Source organism: Toxotes jaculatrix, chromosome 10 (genome assembly GCF_017976425.1).
Source record: "Toxotes jaculatrix isolate fToxJac2 chromosome 10, fToxJac2.pri, whole genome shotgun sequence".
In the NCBI taxonomy this organism is placed as follows: domain Eukaryota; kingdom Metazoa; phylum Chordata; class Actinopteri; family Toxotidae; genus Toxotes; species Toxotes jaculatrix.
In genome coordinates this window covers 25,848,788-25,865,619 of record NC_054403.1, presented here as the reverse complement: position 1 = coordinate 25,865,619, position 16,832 = coordinate 25,848,788, and the positions used below count along the sequence as shown (strand labels likewise).

Genomic DNA, 16,832 nt, shown 5'->3' with positions numbered 1-16,832 from the left:
CTAAGTGTTGCAGTTAGTTTGCTAACACATGGACACTCTAGCAAGGACATGCAGTCTATCTTTTCCAGTTCAAGTGTCCCATTTCAAGTGAGGACTGTGGAAAATGAGTCCAGGGTCATTATGTTCAAACTTCTCTCTTCAAGTGCAGCTCAGATGAACTCCGCTCGCCAGAACTATTTTCCCATCTTCTCTTCGCTTTTTTTAACACTGTCCATAAAAATCTTGCAGTGCAAATTAAAGATTGTCCTTCAGCCTTTAGATGCAGGGTTAAATTCTGTCTCCACAAGCGTACACTCTGTCCAAGTGTCCATGAGCAAGACACCATATGACTACCAGCTCTGGGGCTGCTGCTTCCTTCATTTTTTTTTTTTTGCAGTGTGTCAAACTTGTAAAGGGGAAGGACTCTGCAGAGCCAAGGCCAGAAAAATCTAAAAACACTGTTCATGTATCAAAGGTTTTCCACCCACACTAACACCTTCGGATTGTTCTACAGGTTCTGCTGTCCACACTGAAGCCTTACAGTACAAATCTGTTGTTTTCTGTCCTCCAGCTGCTTGCGCCTTTTATGCATTTAAGCAACTTTCTGTCATTTTGCTCCATAAAGTAATTTTGGAAGTTTAGTCAGAGCATGGACGGATCTGCAGTGAGATGTCAGAGTTTATAAAAAAAAAAAGAAAAGCTTTGTTTGTCCACACCATTATGCGAAACTTGCGGCATCTCCACTTCAGTTAGAGCTTTTTTTTAGAGCTTTTGAAAAGAGACCGTGTTTTTGGTGTGGAAAAATGAAGGCTCAGATATGCTTTCGACCTGCCATCATCATAATCCTTCTTTTACTTTTCTTTCCTTGTGATTTTGAAAATCACAAGAAGTTGTAAAATTGTAAGCAGTCAGCTGTAAGAGAATTTGGCCTTTTTAGTGCTTTTGACACTAAAATCAAAATGACTGATGGTCATGATGCAGATAGAGTACACGCCACTGTTTCATAGGAAGCAAGTGAAGCTTCATTACTAAAATAATGCTGTTATACTGGACACACTGTTGCTCTACATGCTGCTGCTTTTCCTCTACCCTTTCTTCCTTCCTTCCTTCCTCCCTATCAGTAGGGCTGGTAAAAGCCAAGTGGTCTCACCCCCATAGGCATTACTGTGAGGTAGTTGGAGGGTACGTAACCTCTCTGCCCACCTCTCACCTCTACCAGGCTCCACTCAGGGTTCCCTCGTTTGTCGTGGGGCTCCAGAACACAGACCGGCTCGCCGGCCCGAATAGAAACTTCATGGTTCCCTCTCGATGTGAAGTCATAGGCTGCCACCACCTGTAAGAGAGGATACCGAGTCAAAAACAAAAGTTAAACTCTACGGGCATGTGGGCTACCATGTGAGTCACAACATCAAAATGATAGTTCTGGAGGAATAACTTTGTTATCCTTCCTACTAGTGGAAAAAAAAGGTTTCATGTCAGGATCATGTTGTTACCTTTTACTGAAAAGGACTAGTGCTCTGTGGCTATTTTAAGACACGTCCGACTCATGTAATGCATAACAATGGAAGTTAATGCTGATGATATGACTTTATGCCTTGTTGTTGGGGTAACAAACATTTAGCATGCTATTTAAGCTAACTGTCAGGTTACAGCAGAGTACAAATTCACAACACGACTTCGAGAAATGAGCAAGCGGAAGATAATGTGTGCACACAGGTACAAACGCACACACATACACACACATACACTCTAACACAACCACAAATCACTGTAATATCCTCTGAAAAGGTTAAGCCCAGTAGTTATGTCTTGACAAAACCCATCTCATCACCACACACACACACACACACACACACACACACACACACACACACACACACACACACACACACACACACACACACACACACACACACACACACACACTGAATGAAGGCTTCCTAATGAGGCCTGTGTTGGTATGACAGAGTGCCCCAGCAGTGCTAATAGCTGAGTTTAGCCGGCTGCTCGGTGTCATTAACAAACCCTTCACCTCAGCTCACCTCTCAGCTACGACATTAGCTGTGCCCTGACAGTCTACACCTATTAGCATTTAATTAGCATTTTGCCGGGCAGAGACAGGGAGGAGAAAAAAAACAAAAAAAAAAAAAACAGTAAAGTGACCATGGCCATCGGCCGCAGAGCGATTCATGTGACTGGAGCCAGGAGGATATCTGCTGCAGCTAAGCTTCTGATGAAAATGAAAGAGTCGAGAGTGTAGAACAACTAATCAGCACCTCTTTGTGTTGGAATATGGTCATGACAGGCCACGATGTTAGAGACAGAAACAGTAAATGAGACTGCCTGCATATGTCTGCGAGCAGTAGCGACACTGCTGTTTCCAGGACTTTGGCCAGAAATGGGAGAAAATTAGAAATCTACATTTTATTATCTCCAACAGAGGTGAACCAACTGCCTGCTTAAAGGCAAAGGAGCTCGTCACGACTACATGTGCACTGGAGACAATATATGTGGTTTTCAAATCTATCCGTGATAGTGTGGACACGACCTGACGGTGTGTATGCTTCATGTCTGAGCAGACTCAGGGTCATGAGGCATGGATGAGGGGAGGAGGGGGTGTGAAGAGCCGCTTCTATAAGGTCACCGGAGCAATCACTCACTTTAACAGGCAATACGGAGACATGTCTCTCTCACACAGACACACACATACCCAATCCCGCCTCTCACCTAAATCTCCTTCCCTCTCATGTACACGCCCACATAAACCCATCACAAATTTATACGCCATGACACTCCCCTCACACACACACACTCATCAATCTCACAGCACACACACGCACACGCTCTATCTCAGCCTGCAGCAGCATAAATTAACTCTCAACCCCTCACACAGTAACCCACTTACAAGGTTAAGCAGCTAATTATGCACTGTTCCATTAATAACACACGCACACACACACTCACAAACACAAGTGTACACTATCTCTGCCATACACACTACAGGGTGCCCTCTTTCAGATATGGACACATGTACATGAATGCACTTATGCACATATGGCTCAACACACAAGGATTCTCCCTCTCTTTCTTTCTTGCCCACACACAAACACACACACACACACACACTCGGTTACACAACTGACAGATTTTTACTTCCACTGCATGAACACTGTCACATCAATCAGTCAACTCTCCATGTCACAGCCGCTCTAATTCTCATCTAAGACTTCTGAAATTTATGAGTCAAACATTTTTGTATGGACGAGGAGCATTTGAGCTGCCCAGTGATGGAGTGAACACTAATGAGGCAATAAAATAAGCTCATTCAATTAACATTTCTGTCTGCATATTTCATATTTCTATTTTATTTGTCAATAAACAGGGCATCTTTAAGTATCAGTGAGTAATGGCAGCTTTAAGAATCTGTTTCTACCTCATTAATATGCAAATTTATGCAGCAAAATTCTCCAACATTTAATCAGATCGTCTACAGTGAGGAGGGAACCTGAGCAGTTAAAGTTTCTATCGTGCATGGTCAGTCGATCAGACAATCAATTGATCACCTGGATGTAAGGCTGGCTCACTGTCAGTGTCCGGCTCTCAGGTGTGTAGGAGTGTCTTCTGATTCCCGTCACGCCTTCTGGCAGGGTCAGGTGTGGTGAAGGGGGCGGGTCCTCTGTTGGCTGATGATAGCGAATCAGCTTCGCGGGAGGAGCGTAGCCTCTTCTGCCTGCGTGCAGCACACACAGATGACATGTGATGCATGTAGAGGGTAAAAGATGGAACTATGTTATGTTCTGTAGACAGAAAGATCAAGAACTAGTTTTTGATGTCTACAGACAACAGCTATTTTCAAAAATCTAATTTCAGAACATACACTGCACCTAAAAGACTGCAATCCATCAGCCACCGCCTGTGGTTAGTGGTCATTCAAGTAATCAACCACAAGATGGCGCCAACGAGCTGCGTTTAAGAAAAGCTGCATTGATGTCACAGTATTTTTTATACAGAAATCAACATCCTTGGCTTTATACACTGAATGCAAAGTAGGAAACCACTAAGCCATAGTTCTTCCTCCCATGGGTAAATGTACATAATTATTTATTTCCACCAGATACACGGTGCTTTTCCTCCGCTCAATGGTCGTGATCACTCTGTAAATGCTGCTCCACGTTTCATGTAGCTGTTTTCCATTAGTTGGTCCCCCACCTCCTGCATCGACCAGCCATCTCCGCTTGTCGCCACTGCTGTCAGTCTCGCTGATCATGGCCACCAGCTCCCCTTTGGCCAGGTTCAGGTCCAGGTCGCGGCTGCCCACAACTGCCCCTATCACCTGGTAGATCTTTCCGGAACCGTGCTTGTCTGTTAGCTGCTTCAGACGCCGCTGAGAGGATGGGCTCAGAGGCTGACGAGGCAGAAGAGAATGTAGAGAGAAATGTAATGAAACTGATAATTAATTAGACCTGACACGATTATGTCACGTCTAATTCTGTCAAGCATGAGCAAAATAGAAAAACAGTCTGACTTGGTTAAACCAACTTACTCTACTTTATCACATGGTGAATTATCTAAAAATCAAACTTAGAGGTGTTTATGAAGGCAGACAAACTTTTAAGGGTTATATTTCTTACCAATGACTGTGTGGACTACGATGTCAATTTGATATGGAGTTTGTTTCTATTCAGAAAAATCATTTAAATCAGTGAAGGTTATGTTGCTGACAAAGCAGAGTTCAGTATTTTGAGAAATGAAAGCCTTCACATTTGTACCTTAAAATTTTGAATAAAATGGTTTCTGTCTTGAGTCATAGAACACGTGAAAATTCCTCAGAATGACAGGTTATAAAAACATTAAGCGTTTCCTGTTACTGAATACGTGAGCATCCTGTGAAGCAAGAAAAGTTACAGAACAAGAAGAACGACATTCAGAATCCTGTTGTCTGTGACTGATTGCTGAATGACGTAAGGCTGAATATATATATGTCACTGTGATGACTTAGCAGGTGATAACGCCAGTTGGAAGTGGTTCAAATCAAATCTAAGTTTAATATTATACACCCAAACAAAGCATGGCAGGATGGTGCAACCTGTTCTTTCAGTAGGTTACTTATGCAAGTTGCCAGGCAGGTTTAAGGAATGTGACCCTGTTCCATGACATGTGACAGACACCTGAGCAGAAAGTACAGTCAGCACTGACACACGCTAAAGTGTTGTGTTTGGCCAAGTTACCAAAACGAATACAGATCAACAGGTCTGGGGTCAAGTTATGGCTAAACAGAGATCCATGAGGGTTAATGTAGTCAAAGTGGGACATAAACTTAATACACAGATGTATCTAAAGAGACACGATGCTTTACTAGAACCTGTAGATCTGTGTAAATGTACTGTGTCATCGCCAATCAAACGGCTCAAATTTCTTGAGCACCTGTTCTGTTCTGTGAAAAAAATGAAATGTGACTGAGTTTGTTTTGCTGACTCTTGTTTCAGCGTTACTGTTAGTTCACAGCCTGATATAATTTTATCTATCTTAGATTTTTGGGTCGAGAATGTGATAATGAGGTAAACTGTACAGAGACACACAACAGCACTATTTTCAACCTGGATGGCAGGTGCGTTGAGCGTGTCCTCCACACTTCGACACAAAGTCTCCAGCTTCCTCGCCCCTTCTAGCACCGCACACCCCGCCCACTCCCAGAATGCACCAGGGCTGAGAGAGCTGTGAGGCAGCTGGAGAAAGAGAGAGGTGAAACAAAGAGAAAGAAACAAAATATGAATTAATTTTTTATTTAAACTTTATCTCCTGATTGAGTAGTGTAGTGGAAGATGACATCCCTGTCTTTTTTTAATTGACCAGCCACTGGGTGCATGTAACTAGTTCCCCACCTCACTAAAAACTGAACACCAAACTAACTTCTCAAGAGAGATCAGCAGTGTCTTGGACAACACGCTGTGTTAAACAATATTCCTCTGCTTAAATCTCACTGTACTGTGAATAAAGTTTCACACGTGATTACAGCATCATTTACCTGCTGAGCAAAGCTCTGGAAGAGTTGCTCCATGTCTGAGGCGAGGTCTTTATGCAGACAGCTAAACGTCCCCAACATGCTCCAGATCATCTGCAGAGCTAAACCGTTAAACTGAGGAAGCTCGTTAAGGAGCAAAGTATTGATTGTCCTGAGAGGAGAAGAGAATAAAAGAGAAGAGAGGTTTACATGTAAGCTGAAGCCAGTGAAAGCAAAACAACAACTGGTTACAACAACTTTAACAGCACTGCAAAAGACTGAACTCAATATTGGATTAAATAATGTTCAACCCTTTCATTAGAGGTGCTCTGCAAGCTCAAATTCAATTTTACCATCATGTCCAAAGGGTGTTCAGACTGTGATGATTCATCACAGATTCACAGGAGGCTGTAAAAATACACTGGTTTTACACTGACTGTGACTGGCTGGGACAGAAGAGTGCCGTTTGAACTCTGTGGCTTTGTTCACGATTTCGTAATTTTGTATAGTAAGACAAGGTAGTGTAGTAAATTCTGGATCCCACTCTGTTTAAACTGGTTCATCAGAGTGGTGACAAGGACGAAATTAAATCGGACAAAGGAACAGAACCGAACACAACTTTTAACATACAACAGTGGAAATAATGCTAAAACGCATAACAATGGTAGACTCCAATAAGGACAGATGAACTCCGTCTCTCTGTGGATTGACCCTGTAACTCTCAATTATGTGACAGGCTTTCCAACCACAAGCTCAGCCTGTAATTTTAAAACGATCTCTCTCTCTCTCTCTACCTGTATGTGTTGGCCACAGCCTGCTCCTCGTAGCTCAGATTAGATTTGGCTTCTATCACTTCATAGTCGAGCAGCTTGTCCAGCCTCTTCCTGATCAGGTTCCTCGGTCCCACCAGGAGGTCACGCAGTGAACATAACGGCTTGTGGATCAACGTCCTCATCCTCTTCTCCTGGATGAAGGATGGAAGGAGTGATTACGTTCATTAGAACATTAGAAAAATGTTGTGTTGCTTTCATTTTACACATTACAACCAATATAAATAAATATATTCTCTCTGTTGTCAGCTAGATTCTAATCGCTTTGTATATCTAACACTTGTTCGCCCTTAATCAGCTTTTCAATGAAAACTATGGATTCTCTGGATAAGAATGTCAGGTAGACTCACAAATGTAGGAAGAATCCACTGTCTAAGCGCTGTAGTGATCTCCTTGTAGCAAATAGGTGCCTTCTCTCCATCCATATCAAAGTCAAACTCCTCTGTTTTGCAGGCCAGGAACGTCTGCAGACCGACAGAGAAGAAGGAGCTGTCAGTCCATGCTCAGGTGTCTGACTTCTATTTTTATTAAGTTTTCAAGTTACAAACTGGTTGCTACGACCAAATTAGGGGTGGTTATGAAATGTTGCTTTGTGAATATACAAGAAAACCAGCTGTCAATGCTCCCAGGAAGAGGATAACTGGCTGGGTCCGGAAAAAATAACTGTTCTTTTATTAGCAAGAAAATGTTGATTAGCAAGAAAAAAAAGGGGGGATACAGTACCGATTCCTGTTGGCTAGGAGAAACAGGAAGAAACTGTTTCCATACAGGATAATTTTAGAATGGAAATGTACACAGAAACTCATGTGTTTGACCTCAGGGAGTTGAGGAGTGTTTGAGCTCACACAGTGTGACTCATGAACAAGGTTTGACAACAAGTTCAAGAATAAATGCTCAGTTATGTTCCACTTCTCCTTTAGTCACACGTGACCAGAAAGTCACAACTTAAAGTTGTTAGAATAGCTGCTAAAATGAAGTTCTCTTGTAGCAAAAACATAACTGTGAATGAAAAGGTTTAATTATATGATTTATTAAAAACATCATTTAACAGTTCATCTCCAAGCTTGGAGAATATTCTCTTCCTTTAGTGATCTGTGTATTATTTTAATTTAATTTAAACCTTAGAAATAGGAATACAATGATTAGGTTTTAATTTATCAACAGCGTAAAATGTTCACGTAACCTAGGACACATGCAGCTCACCTGTAGGTGTTCCAGGTATGTCTCCACATTCTCCAGAAGCTCCAGGATCCCATGCTCCAGAACGTAAAAGAAACCTTCCAGGGCGTCAAACTCCTCATCAACCAGCTACAACAGAACGCACAGAGAAACACATCCCGCACGTTTGTAATATAATGATAAAGATATAGATAAGTCCCGTATATCAGGACTTCAAAAAAGTCACAGGACTTGGATCGGTAGAATCCAGTTCACTTCTACAGTTCAGCTTGAGTTAGTTGATAACAACTTTCTTTATGTACAGTAGTTGTTAGGTCAGCCGGATCAGCACCTGTGGGATAATGTCAGGCACGGTTTAGGAACCTGTGATTTCAAATAGTTATTAAAATTACGTGTACCAGACCTCAGATTCCCTGTAAACACTTATTTCCATATGTAATTATGTGCACTGGTACATCAGTGCATTTGGTCAACATGATTTTTTTAGACACAGCTGTTTCCCTTCTCCTTCTAAGCTTTTCTGCTTTTCAACACAACAGCCAAGTTTTCCAAAAATGTAAGAGTCACATCTCTTTATATCCTGTATGTATGTCATCAGGCTGCAACTTGAATTTGAGAAGCATAAAAAGATCAAAAGGCACGGTGGGAAAAGCAGCAATCAAAACGAAGCTGCAGGAGAGACGTGAGGATGTTTGTGGATGTGAACGCTTTGATCAGACCTTAAAAACCTTACTGGATTGACAGGTGTAACCGTACTGTAGCACAGCGCAGCAGAACAGAGTAAACAGCAGGTTTAATAACAGGTGATATTGTATGTTTTCTGTGCAGGTTAATCATTAACTACTGCACTGCAGCTGAAGGGTGGGTGTGTACTGGAAGGTTATTTATGGCTCAGAGGAATAGAAGTGCTCGGGGTGTAATGCAATAATTCTGAAATATTACTGTAATGCGTTGCTTCATTTATTCTCACAGGTGACGGTTGCCTCTCTGACTTGGGATGGTGACTGCTCAGAATAGTGTCCTGGATTGAAACAGCCCCTCTGTTGTTCAAGGACACTTCACCACAGAGTGTGTTATTTAAACTATGGCTGTCAGACTTCTGTCCTACCTTAGGAGTTATTCCAGTCTCGTGTTTGATTTGCTGGCTGAGCCTCGCCGTCTTCTTGGCAATGCTGTGGGAGTTGAGGCGGTAGATCTTGTCCTTGATGGTTAGGGTTTCTGTCTTCTTGTATTTGTCAGCTACAAAACACAAGGAACAGTTAATCATGAGACAAGCTAGAAACACAGATGGCAGCTTCACTGGGACTGAAAAAAAAATAACATATGTGCTCTGATACTGAATTAATCTGTTTATGAATTAGTGGTGGAATGTCTTGGCAGAAAACTCACCAACTTCTCTGAAGCGTTTGTACTCATTGATTCGACAGTTTAAAGCAATAGAGGTGTGAGCAGTCTGCTCCAGGAGTGAATAAGCTGGGTGAGCCTGGTCGGTGTGTTTCTGAATGGTCTGCAGGAGGAGGGGGTAGCGGGCGATCCGCTGCACTGGCATCACCAAGAAGAAGCTCAGAGAAGTGGCATTAACCTCAGGCCTGCAGAGATGAAAGGCAACAGTCAGCACTGAAGCAACTTCAGGTACTTCAGTAAGTTTGGTCCCAGTGTGAACGAACAGAAAATGATATAAACCTACGCTGAGGCCTTGATGACTCTGACAATCTCGTTCCAGAGTCCCTCCTTCTGTTTGTAGCTGTTCTCCAGCACTGTGATGTGGTTGTAGTTGGCCAAATATTCCTTATAGGCTGCCTCAATGTCTGCAGACAGGCTGAGGAACGAATCACCTGTCAGGAAGGACAAACATATATTCACTTTTTTACATCTAGAAATCATGCTCAGGGCGCAGCACACGGTATAATATAGGTTTCCTTTTTTATAACACTGACAAACAAATAAAAATAAATACTAGCTATTCACATCAAATTGCATGTGTCCTACATTTATTTGACTAATCTATCCAAGTAAGAAAGATAGCTCATCTTGGCCTCAAGTAAAACACAGCCCATGTTTTTATTGACGTTACCACCATCATACACGGTGTGTAAAAAACACAACACTCGCTCTCATCCAGTTAAGTGCTGTCATGGCCGTCATATACAGGCAAATTTAATTAGCAGCCTTCGTGGTGAGAAAATGCTGTTGCAGGCAGAGACATGTTTTAACAAAGCGGCCATTATATAATGTGAGTATAAAACTGTTTATGTTTCAGTGTTTGTGGTTGTTTGTTTGTTTGTTTTTTTTATTAATGGTCATTTTTATGAGTGTCTAATCTATTCATACAATTATTAGATTTTCATGTTCATGGATTATGGTACGAGCAGTCTGAAAGGTCTATAACGTGACTGCATTCTGTGGACAGAGAAGTGGGTGTATTTCATTTTCAAAGGACATAAGGAATGTCTGTGAGTCACACCTGTTTATTTAAAGCGGTTGCATGTGAGGTGAATGAGATAACTAACATATTAAGCCCTTTTGAGGTATAGTCCATATTGCAACACATATAAAACAGACTTACATGTAAAGCCAATCAAGGATATCACAAACACAAAAACATTGTGGTGCACAGAGCTTCTCAAGAACTGTCCCTTCTCACACTGGGCTTTCCACAGATGCAGTTCACAGTAAAATGTACAGCAGACACTTCTAAGTAGAGAGCCTTAAGAATGAACTATACCGACACCTCCAGAGACCTCTCATATGAACGTGCAAACCACATCAGACAAGATTTTATTTCCTGTTAACAAGAGTGATCGGAGCAATTGATCTAAAAAGAGAATGGCTCTCTGAAACCAGCAACATTCTCTGCTTCCTGCTGAAGGTCTAAACAGGCTTATGTTGTCAAATAACAAAGACAACTCCTCTCAACAAGATTAGGGTTCTGGGGATTATGGAGAAATTTAAGTGTAAAGTTACAGGCCTTACAGAGTGTCTCCAGGAAGAGAGGATCTCCAGGTTGAACCTGCTTCTGGTCCAACAAGCTGAGGAGTCGACTCGAAACGTCGATCACGTCCTCGATGTAGAGAAACATGCTGTCCAGGTTGGCTGGAGGAGGCTAAGATGGGCAGGCAGACAGAAAGACACACATGCAAATTAGTTTAATGTATTACAGAAATGCACTATCCAATCACAGACAAAAAGTATTTTAAAACAACAACAAAAAAAAATTAAAAAAACACCATAAAGGATGTGTAGCATAGCATTATTGGCATAGTTACCATTAGTTAACATGCTCATTTATTGCACCACATAATATGCAGCATATATCCACAGTACACGTGTGTGTGTGTGTGTGACTTATTCCTTTGTGTGCAAGAAAAAATGCTAATGCACAGCTGATAAAGATTCATTTTGTTTTGCTCCATTCTATTCTAATGAGAGAACAGTGGGAACACTAAGTGGTGAAGGACTGAACAAGCTGCACATTGCCACAGAAAACAAACCAGCAACTTTTCTGCCTCACAATGGCTTCATTTATCTAAATGTATTCCATTTCTCTGCCCAGCCCTCCTCCACTCTGCTGGTCTTTCTACATCTGTCCTTCTCCATCTATAATATTCCTTTACCCATATTATTTGTTGCCCTCTTCACCTTCAACTTTCATTTTATTTCCCCACGTTTATCTCTCAGTTTTGAAATGCCACATAACACACAGAGATGTATTTCTTAATATTTATTTCATCAACCATTCTCATATTCACCAGTTTCTCTCCCTCCTTTAACAGGTCATCAACCCATAATCCAGCCCATCCATTCTATTTTCATTTCCCTCTCTTTCCCCTCTTCTCCCGTTCCCTCTGCGTGTTATAATCTTCATGCTAATACACAGCTCAGTCCTTGCAGCCCATTAAGCCTGATTCCATTATGTTTTACGAGGCTTCATTTTCATTACCACAACAATATTAAATGAGTATTTAACAGTAATAAGCAATACCTCAGATGTAATGAAAAGCTAACGCTAATAACCCATCAAGCTGCGTCTGCATTACAGAACCTCTGGATGCTTCAGCGCCGATTCAAGAATCAAAACAAATTAAATGGCCGCTGCATTCATACCTGCAGCTTCTGCAGGTTGCTCCTGATGGTCACGGTGCTAACTTGAAGCAGCCGAAGATAATTCCTCTCAGACTGGACCAGCTCCTCTATGGCCAGCACCTGTCTCTGGGCTTCTCTCTCTTTAGCTGCCGCTCGCTCCTCTTCAGATTTCTTTTTGGCCTCTTCCGCCTCCTGTGCTAACCTCTCCTCTGACGTTGAGCTCTCTTCTGAGAAACTATTCTGTGAGGAAAGTTTTGAGTCCACAGCGGAAGCGTTTGAATCATCAAGCTCCGAGGTCTCAGCTGGAGCTTCAACAGACACAAACACATCTGACTCTTCCTCTGCACCGAATGTCTCCCCTCCAAATGTATTGTTCTCTGGGTTTCCATCCTTCTCCTGGAGCTTTTCATTCACTGGATCTTTCTTGTGGACCTTCTGTACAGCTCCAAGGGGAGGCAGTGCAGATGAGGCTGGTTTAGGGAGAGCCAGTGTGAAGGAAGAGGGCTGAGGCCTCCTGGGAACCTCCATGATGGAGATCACTGTCAAAGAGAAACACTGACTTTACTCTTTTTGTCGATGTGAAAGTGAACAGATGCATGGAGTCAAATTTTCTTATTTTGGACTAGATAAACCACAGTGAATGTTTTCACAATGTGTTAAACTGAAAAGTTGAATACAGAGACAGAAGAAAACAACGAGAGAGGACAACCTGCAACCGTTTGCAGAGCTGAACTGCTGCAGATTAACTTTTATAAGCCCTCCCCTTGTGTGTGTCCTGTATTAACACAGCTGTATTGTGCAAGCAGCGCCAGAGAAATGTCAAACACAGCACATTCAACATGACCACGCTACATCTATGTGTTCTGTATGGTCCTGCAACAAATGCACACACAGTAGGAGCCAGAAACATGTTAAATTATCTGTGTATTATGAAGTGAGTTATTGTCATTCAGTTTCCTTTGCCTGCCCTTCAATAACCGTGAGAAAAGAGTTCAGCACAAGGTTTTATAAACATCTGCTGCCAGCTGAGACTTCCATTGGAAAATTCCTAGAATTTCAAGGCAGATAACGAAACATTCCTGCATTTGATTTAAGGTTTATCACTTGGAAGCAAAGAGCAAAAATACCACAGCGAGAGCTTGTTCCAAAGGGCAGGATGATGCAAAAAAAAGGAAACACACAAACTAAACACTAAAGTCACCTGTATTAATTATAACTGCATGAACCAGCAAACAGCAGCAGAGCTGCAGATGCAGTGGCTTTGTTTACATTGTTTACGGCACACAAACGGGCAGTGAGGAGAGCTGCATTGTCATGGATTCTCTGAGCTGGAACGCCACATGTTCGACCCACCAGGAGGCTGGCAAGCAGCTTACAGAGCGACTAATGCTGCCACCGCTGTGAAAATTAGCCGTTACATGGTTCAGCTGAACAGCCTTCAGTTGCTTTAGAGGACAGACTCTAATGACAGTTTTATTTTTGACTCTGTGATTAAATTATAAACTCTATGTGAGGAGTCAGTAACGAGGCTCAGGCCTTCTTCCATCCATCACAGTCCAGCCCTGTGACTGATCCTGTAACCATCCCAGGACACGTTGCACCATAAAACTGTTTTACTTTGTGTGAATGTGGAGCGAGTCTCAGATGTGCTGTTTGTCTTTCACCGTCTGTTTGAATTGAATGTAATGTCCTGCTGTTTCTAAACGCTGAGTCACTGAGTATTTATGTCAATACATATGATGAACTAATGTGTTCCTGCAACAACTGTAAACAACGCAAACAAATTCCCTTACAATTGTTGTAGTTAGAGCACAAAGAGTTTGAGTCTACTCAAAATATTCGACTGAAAAATGATTCACTAATTAATGATAATTAATAATTTCAATCGCTGCTTGGTATCTTTTATGTCTGTAATCCCATTTCACTCTTACCATACTCTGATTTAGTTTTAATCTGTTTCATTAAATATACACTGAGTTGTCGGTTTATTAGGTACAGGTAGCTAAAACTAAAGCCATCTAAAACAACAGGCCTGAAATAGTTCCTGCGTTACTGAAGGCTATAGTTTGTGCTGCTGTTAAACTGTGTTGGTTTTCACACTGTTGTACAACACTGCATTAGTTTTAACTACATCTGCCTAATAAAAGAGCAACTTAGAGTATATGAATTTGTGTTTAAATGTCTGAAACCTAAAGTAAATTATTATCAAAACAGGTTATTGTGACTTTTGTCATTCATTTTAATCTAATCCTTCCTCACAGATTTATCTTTTCCCTCCAGTGAGAGGTTTCAGGGTAAACAGCATATGGTGACTCAGACTTGGGGATAACTGAGATTTAATTCACAGCAAGACAAATGAACCTGGCACAACAAGTTTCTTTACATCCCAACACAAGAGTCGTCACTGCGCCACGTTATGACATCTGCTGCCCACAAGACAAACCACAGCCACAGCAAACTGTCCACCGCCCCAACAATAACCATGTGTGTGAGTATCATTAAAAAACATTTACATGAGATCAGGCTGTTATTACCTGGTGCAGAAGCCCTGATTTCAGCAGCAGTGCAGCTCAGTCTCCCCTCTCTCGCTCTCTTGATGTGCTCTGTCCCAGCTGAAGCCCAAAACTGCTGCAGAGGAGACGCCGCTGCATGGAAAACACAAACACACACGCTGGTGTAACTTTCTCCAGTGACTCACACGCAGCAGGCTGCTGCTGGGCCTCATGTGGCAGGAGTGTTTCAGAGTAGATTCACGAGTGTGTGTGTGTGTGTGTGTGTGTGTGTTGGTGCATGTGTGAGAGAGAGACAGAAAAACAGAGTGCATGAGTGTGTGAGGAAAAGGGGGATGGGAGTGGGAAGGAGGGCGGGCTGGCTGTTTTGTAGAGGAAAGAGAGGGGAGGGGGGAGGAAAGGGTGACCACACACACACACACTCTCATGCTGCTGAATAAGCTGATTGACTGCAGCAGCTGGTGGGAAAAGGAAGCGGCACTCACCCAGGCAGAGGGCGATTGGCTGACAAGTGTTCCAAGTGGAATGAAGGACCAATCAGTCGACACCTTGGCAGGCTTCACGAAACGGACCAATGAGAACAGAGCGTTGAAGTGATTGAAGTTTTCCTCTCACAGGAAACAAAAGCACTGCGGGACGTACCATCCTCGTCCAACTACAAAGGGATTGTCTGGAGTTTCTGGTGGAAGGTAATAAAAAGAGATTTATACCTCACTGCTTTGGATATTTTTCAGCCAGAAATAAAAGGTTTATTCAGACTGTATCCAAAGTCTATTTCCAACAATTAAACAGCTAAAGAAACTGTACACCCACTGAGCAGCAACTGGTTACTAAACATTTGTTTACATGAAAGTGAAGAGGACCGTGTTGTTTGAAAGTCCACAGTACAACTGTTCACTTTCATTCAATAGTAAAATTTCCCCTAAAGGTATCGAGCTGTTAAAATAAATTTTGTCAGTGGTGTTAATTTAATATCACATTACAATAAAAGAGAATAGAAATTTGCTTGTGTATTGTCATCAAAGTTATTACAATTCATATTGAGCATTTTTTGGCAACCCATCTAATAGTTGTTGAGAAATTAAAAAAAAAACCCAAAGTGACAGACTAACAGACACTGCCATCACTAAAGCCATGCCAACAGCATGACTAACAACAGTTTAACTTTCAGCATGTACTACGAGGTGTCAGAAAAAGTGGGACAGTGTTTTGTGTTTTCGCTCCACACCACAAGATCAAGTTGTCATCTCTCGCAGTCTTGAAGCAAACCTTCCTTCAGCACAGAAAACATGCTGCAAACACACGGTGTTACTGCAAAGAATAACAGGGTGGAGATTTAACACGGACAGAGCAGGCATGATGCAATCATAACTTCTTTCAGTTTTATCTCTGTCATCTTCCATTACACTTTCGATGTTCTATCTGAAGAGGAAGACGTCAACACGGGGGCTTCCCTGGGATGTATGTGGGTCATTTCATGCCAATTCATCCAGAACTCAGAACTTTTCCCAGTTCAGGTCATGTGTGTTCTTGTGTAATGTGTAACATTATATAAAATAAATGATGAATGAATATTTTGTTTTATAGGCAACGTATTAACTAACAGTTCACTGTTTCTAACCAAAAGCATTTTATGACTTTCTGATACGATTCATCAATCATTCAACCTTCAGATGATCACATTACATTTGTTTGTGATTTCTCCTCAAAAACAATAGTGAACCAAGCGTACAGACTCACATGGCATCTTAGTGTGCGTCTGAGAGTAATTTGAATATGATGTTAGCATGAACCCAGCCTGAGACAATGAGGGAATTCACCGCAGTCAGACTCGATAAGTCTGGAATGAGGGAGGCAGGGAGGCAGGGAGGCAGCAGCTAATCTGGCTCATCAGATCGGTATGACAGGAGGGAATGCTGCAGGACTAGATTCTTTTATCAGCTGACTCACTTTCCTTTCATGACAACTTAAGGCCTATTGCAGAAGGGTTTACAACATGACATTACACTTCAGGTGTTTATCCAACTCTCTACACTGACCTATGAGAGCAAACATTTTTCTCAAAGCAAAACCTGCCTTTCCAAGAAGAAAACTGCTCAGTTCCTAGAAAGCATAACTCATCCTGCCACATCCTGCTCGGTATGTGCCTTGACTGACAATTAAAAAATAAATAGTAACAAAATAAATCTAAGATATCCGTGGTGTTTACGTTGATTGATCATTACAGGCATTTTACATTTTTTTAAAGCC

The 16,832-nt window shown here is 41.9% G+C and overlaps 1 protein-coding gene across 1 annotated transcript; it reads right to left on the bottom strand.

The window, feature by feature from the left end:
* Positions 1 to 312: 312 nt before the first annotated feature.
* arhgef37 (Rho guanine nucleotide exchange factor (GEF) 37) lies at positions 313 to 15,862 on the bottom strand. Its single transcript, XM_041048166.1, has 16 exons — positions 15,811 to 15,862; positions 15,068 to 15,261; positions 14,607 to 14,717; positions 12,094 to 12,611; positions 10,963 to 11,092; positions 9,677 to 9,824; positions 9,379 to 9,578; positions 9,098 to 9,228; positions 8,014 to 8,118; positions 7,161 to 7,274; positions 6,775 to 6,944; positions 6,005 to 6,152; positions 5,577 to 5,705; positions 4,189 to 4,384; positions 3,543 to 3,709; positions 313 to 1,312 (listed from the first exon to the last, which is right to left on the bottom strand). The coding sequence occupies exons 4-16, from the start codon at positions 12,598 to 12,600 to the stop codon at positions 1,097 to 1,099; spliced, it is 2,361 nt and encodes a 786-aa protein (XP_040904100.1). The 5' UTR covers positions 12,601 to 12,611; positions 14,607 to 14,717; positions 15,068 to 15,261; positions 15,811 to 15,862; the 3' UTR covers positions 313 to 1,096.
* Positions 15,863 to 16,832: the final 970 nt, after the last annotated feature.

Bases quoted from the DNA above. Each gene is read 5' to 3' on its own strand.
- arhgef37 (XM_041048166.1), bottom strand. From the start codon at position 12,600: ATGGAGGTTCCCAGGAGGCCTCAGCCCTCTTCCTTCACACTGGCTCTC. The intron at 9,229-9,378 runs GTGAGTTTTCTG...TGTGTTTTGTAG, and splicing joins CAAACGCTTCAGAGAAGTTG to CTGACAAATACAAGAAGACA. The intron at 4,385-5,576 runs GTTGAAAATAGT...CTGCCTCGTCAG, and splicing joins TCAACGCACCTGCCATCCAG to CCTCTGAGCCCATCCTCTCA.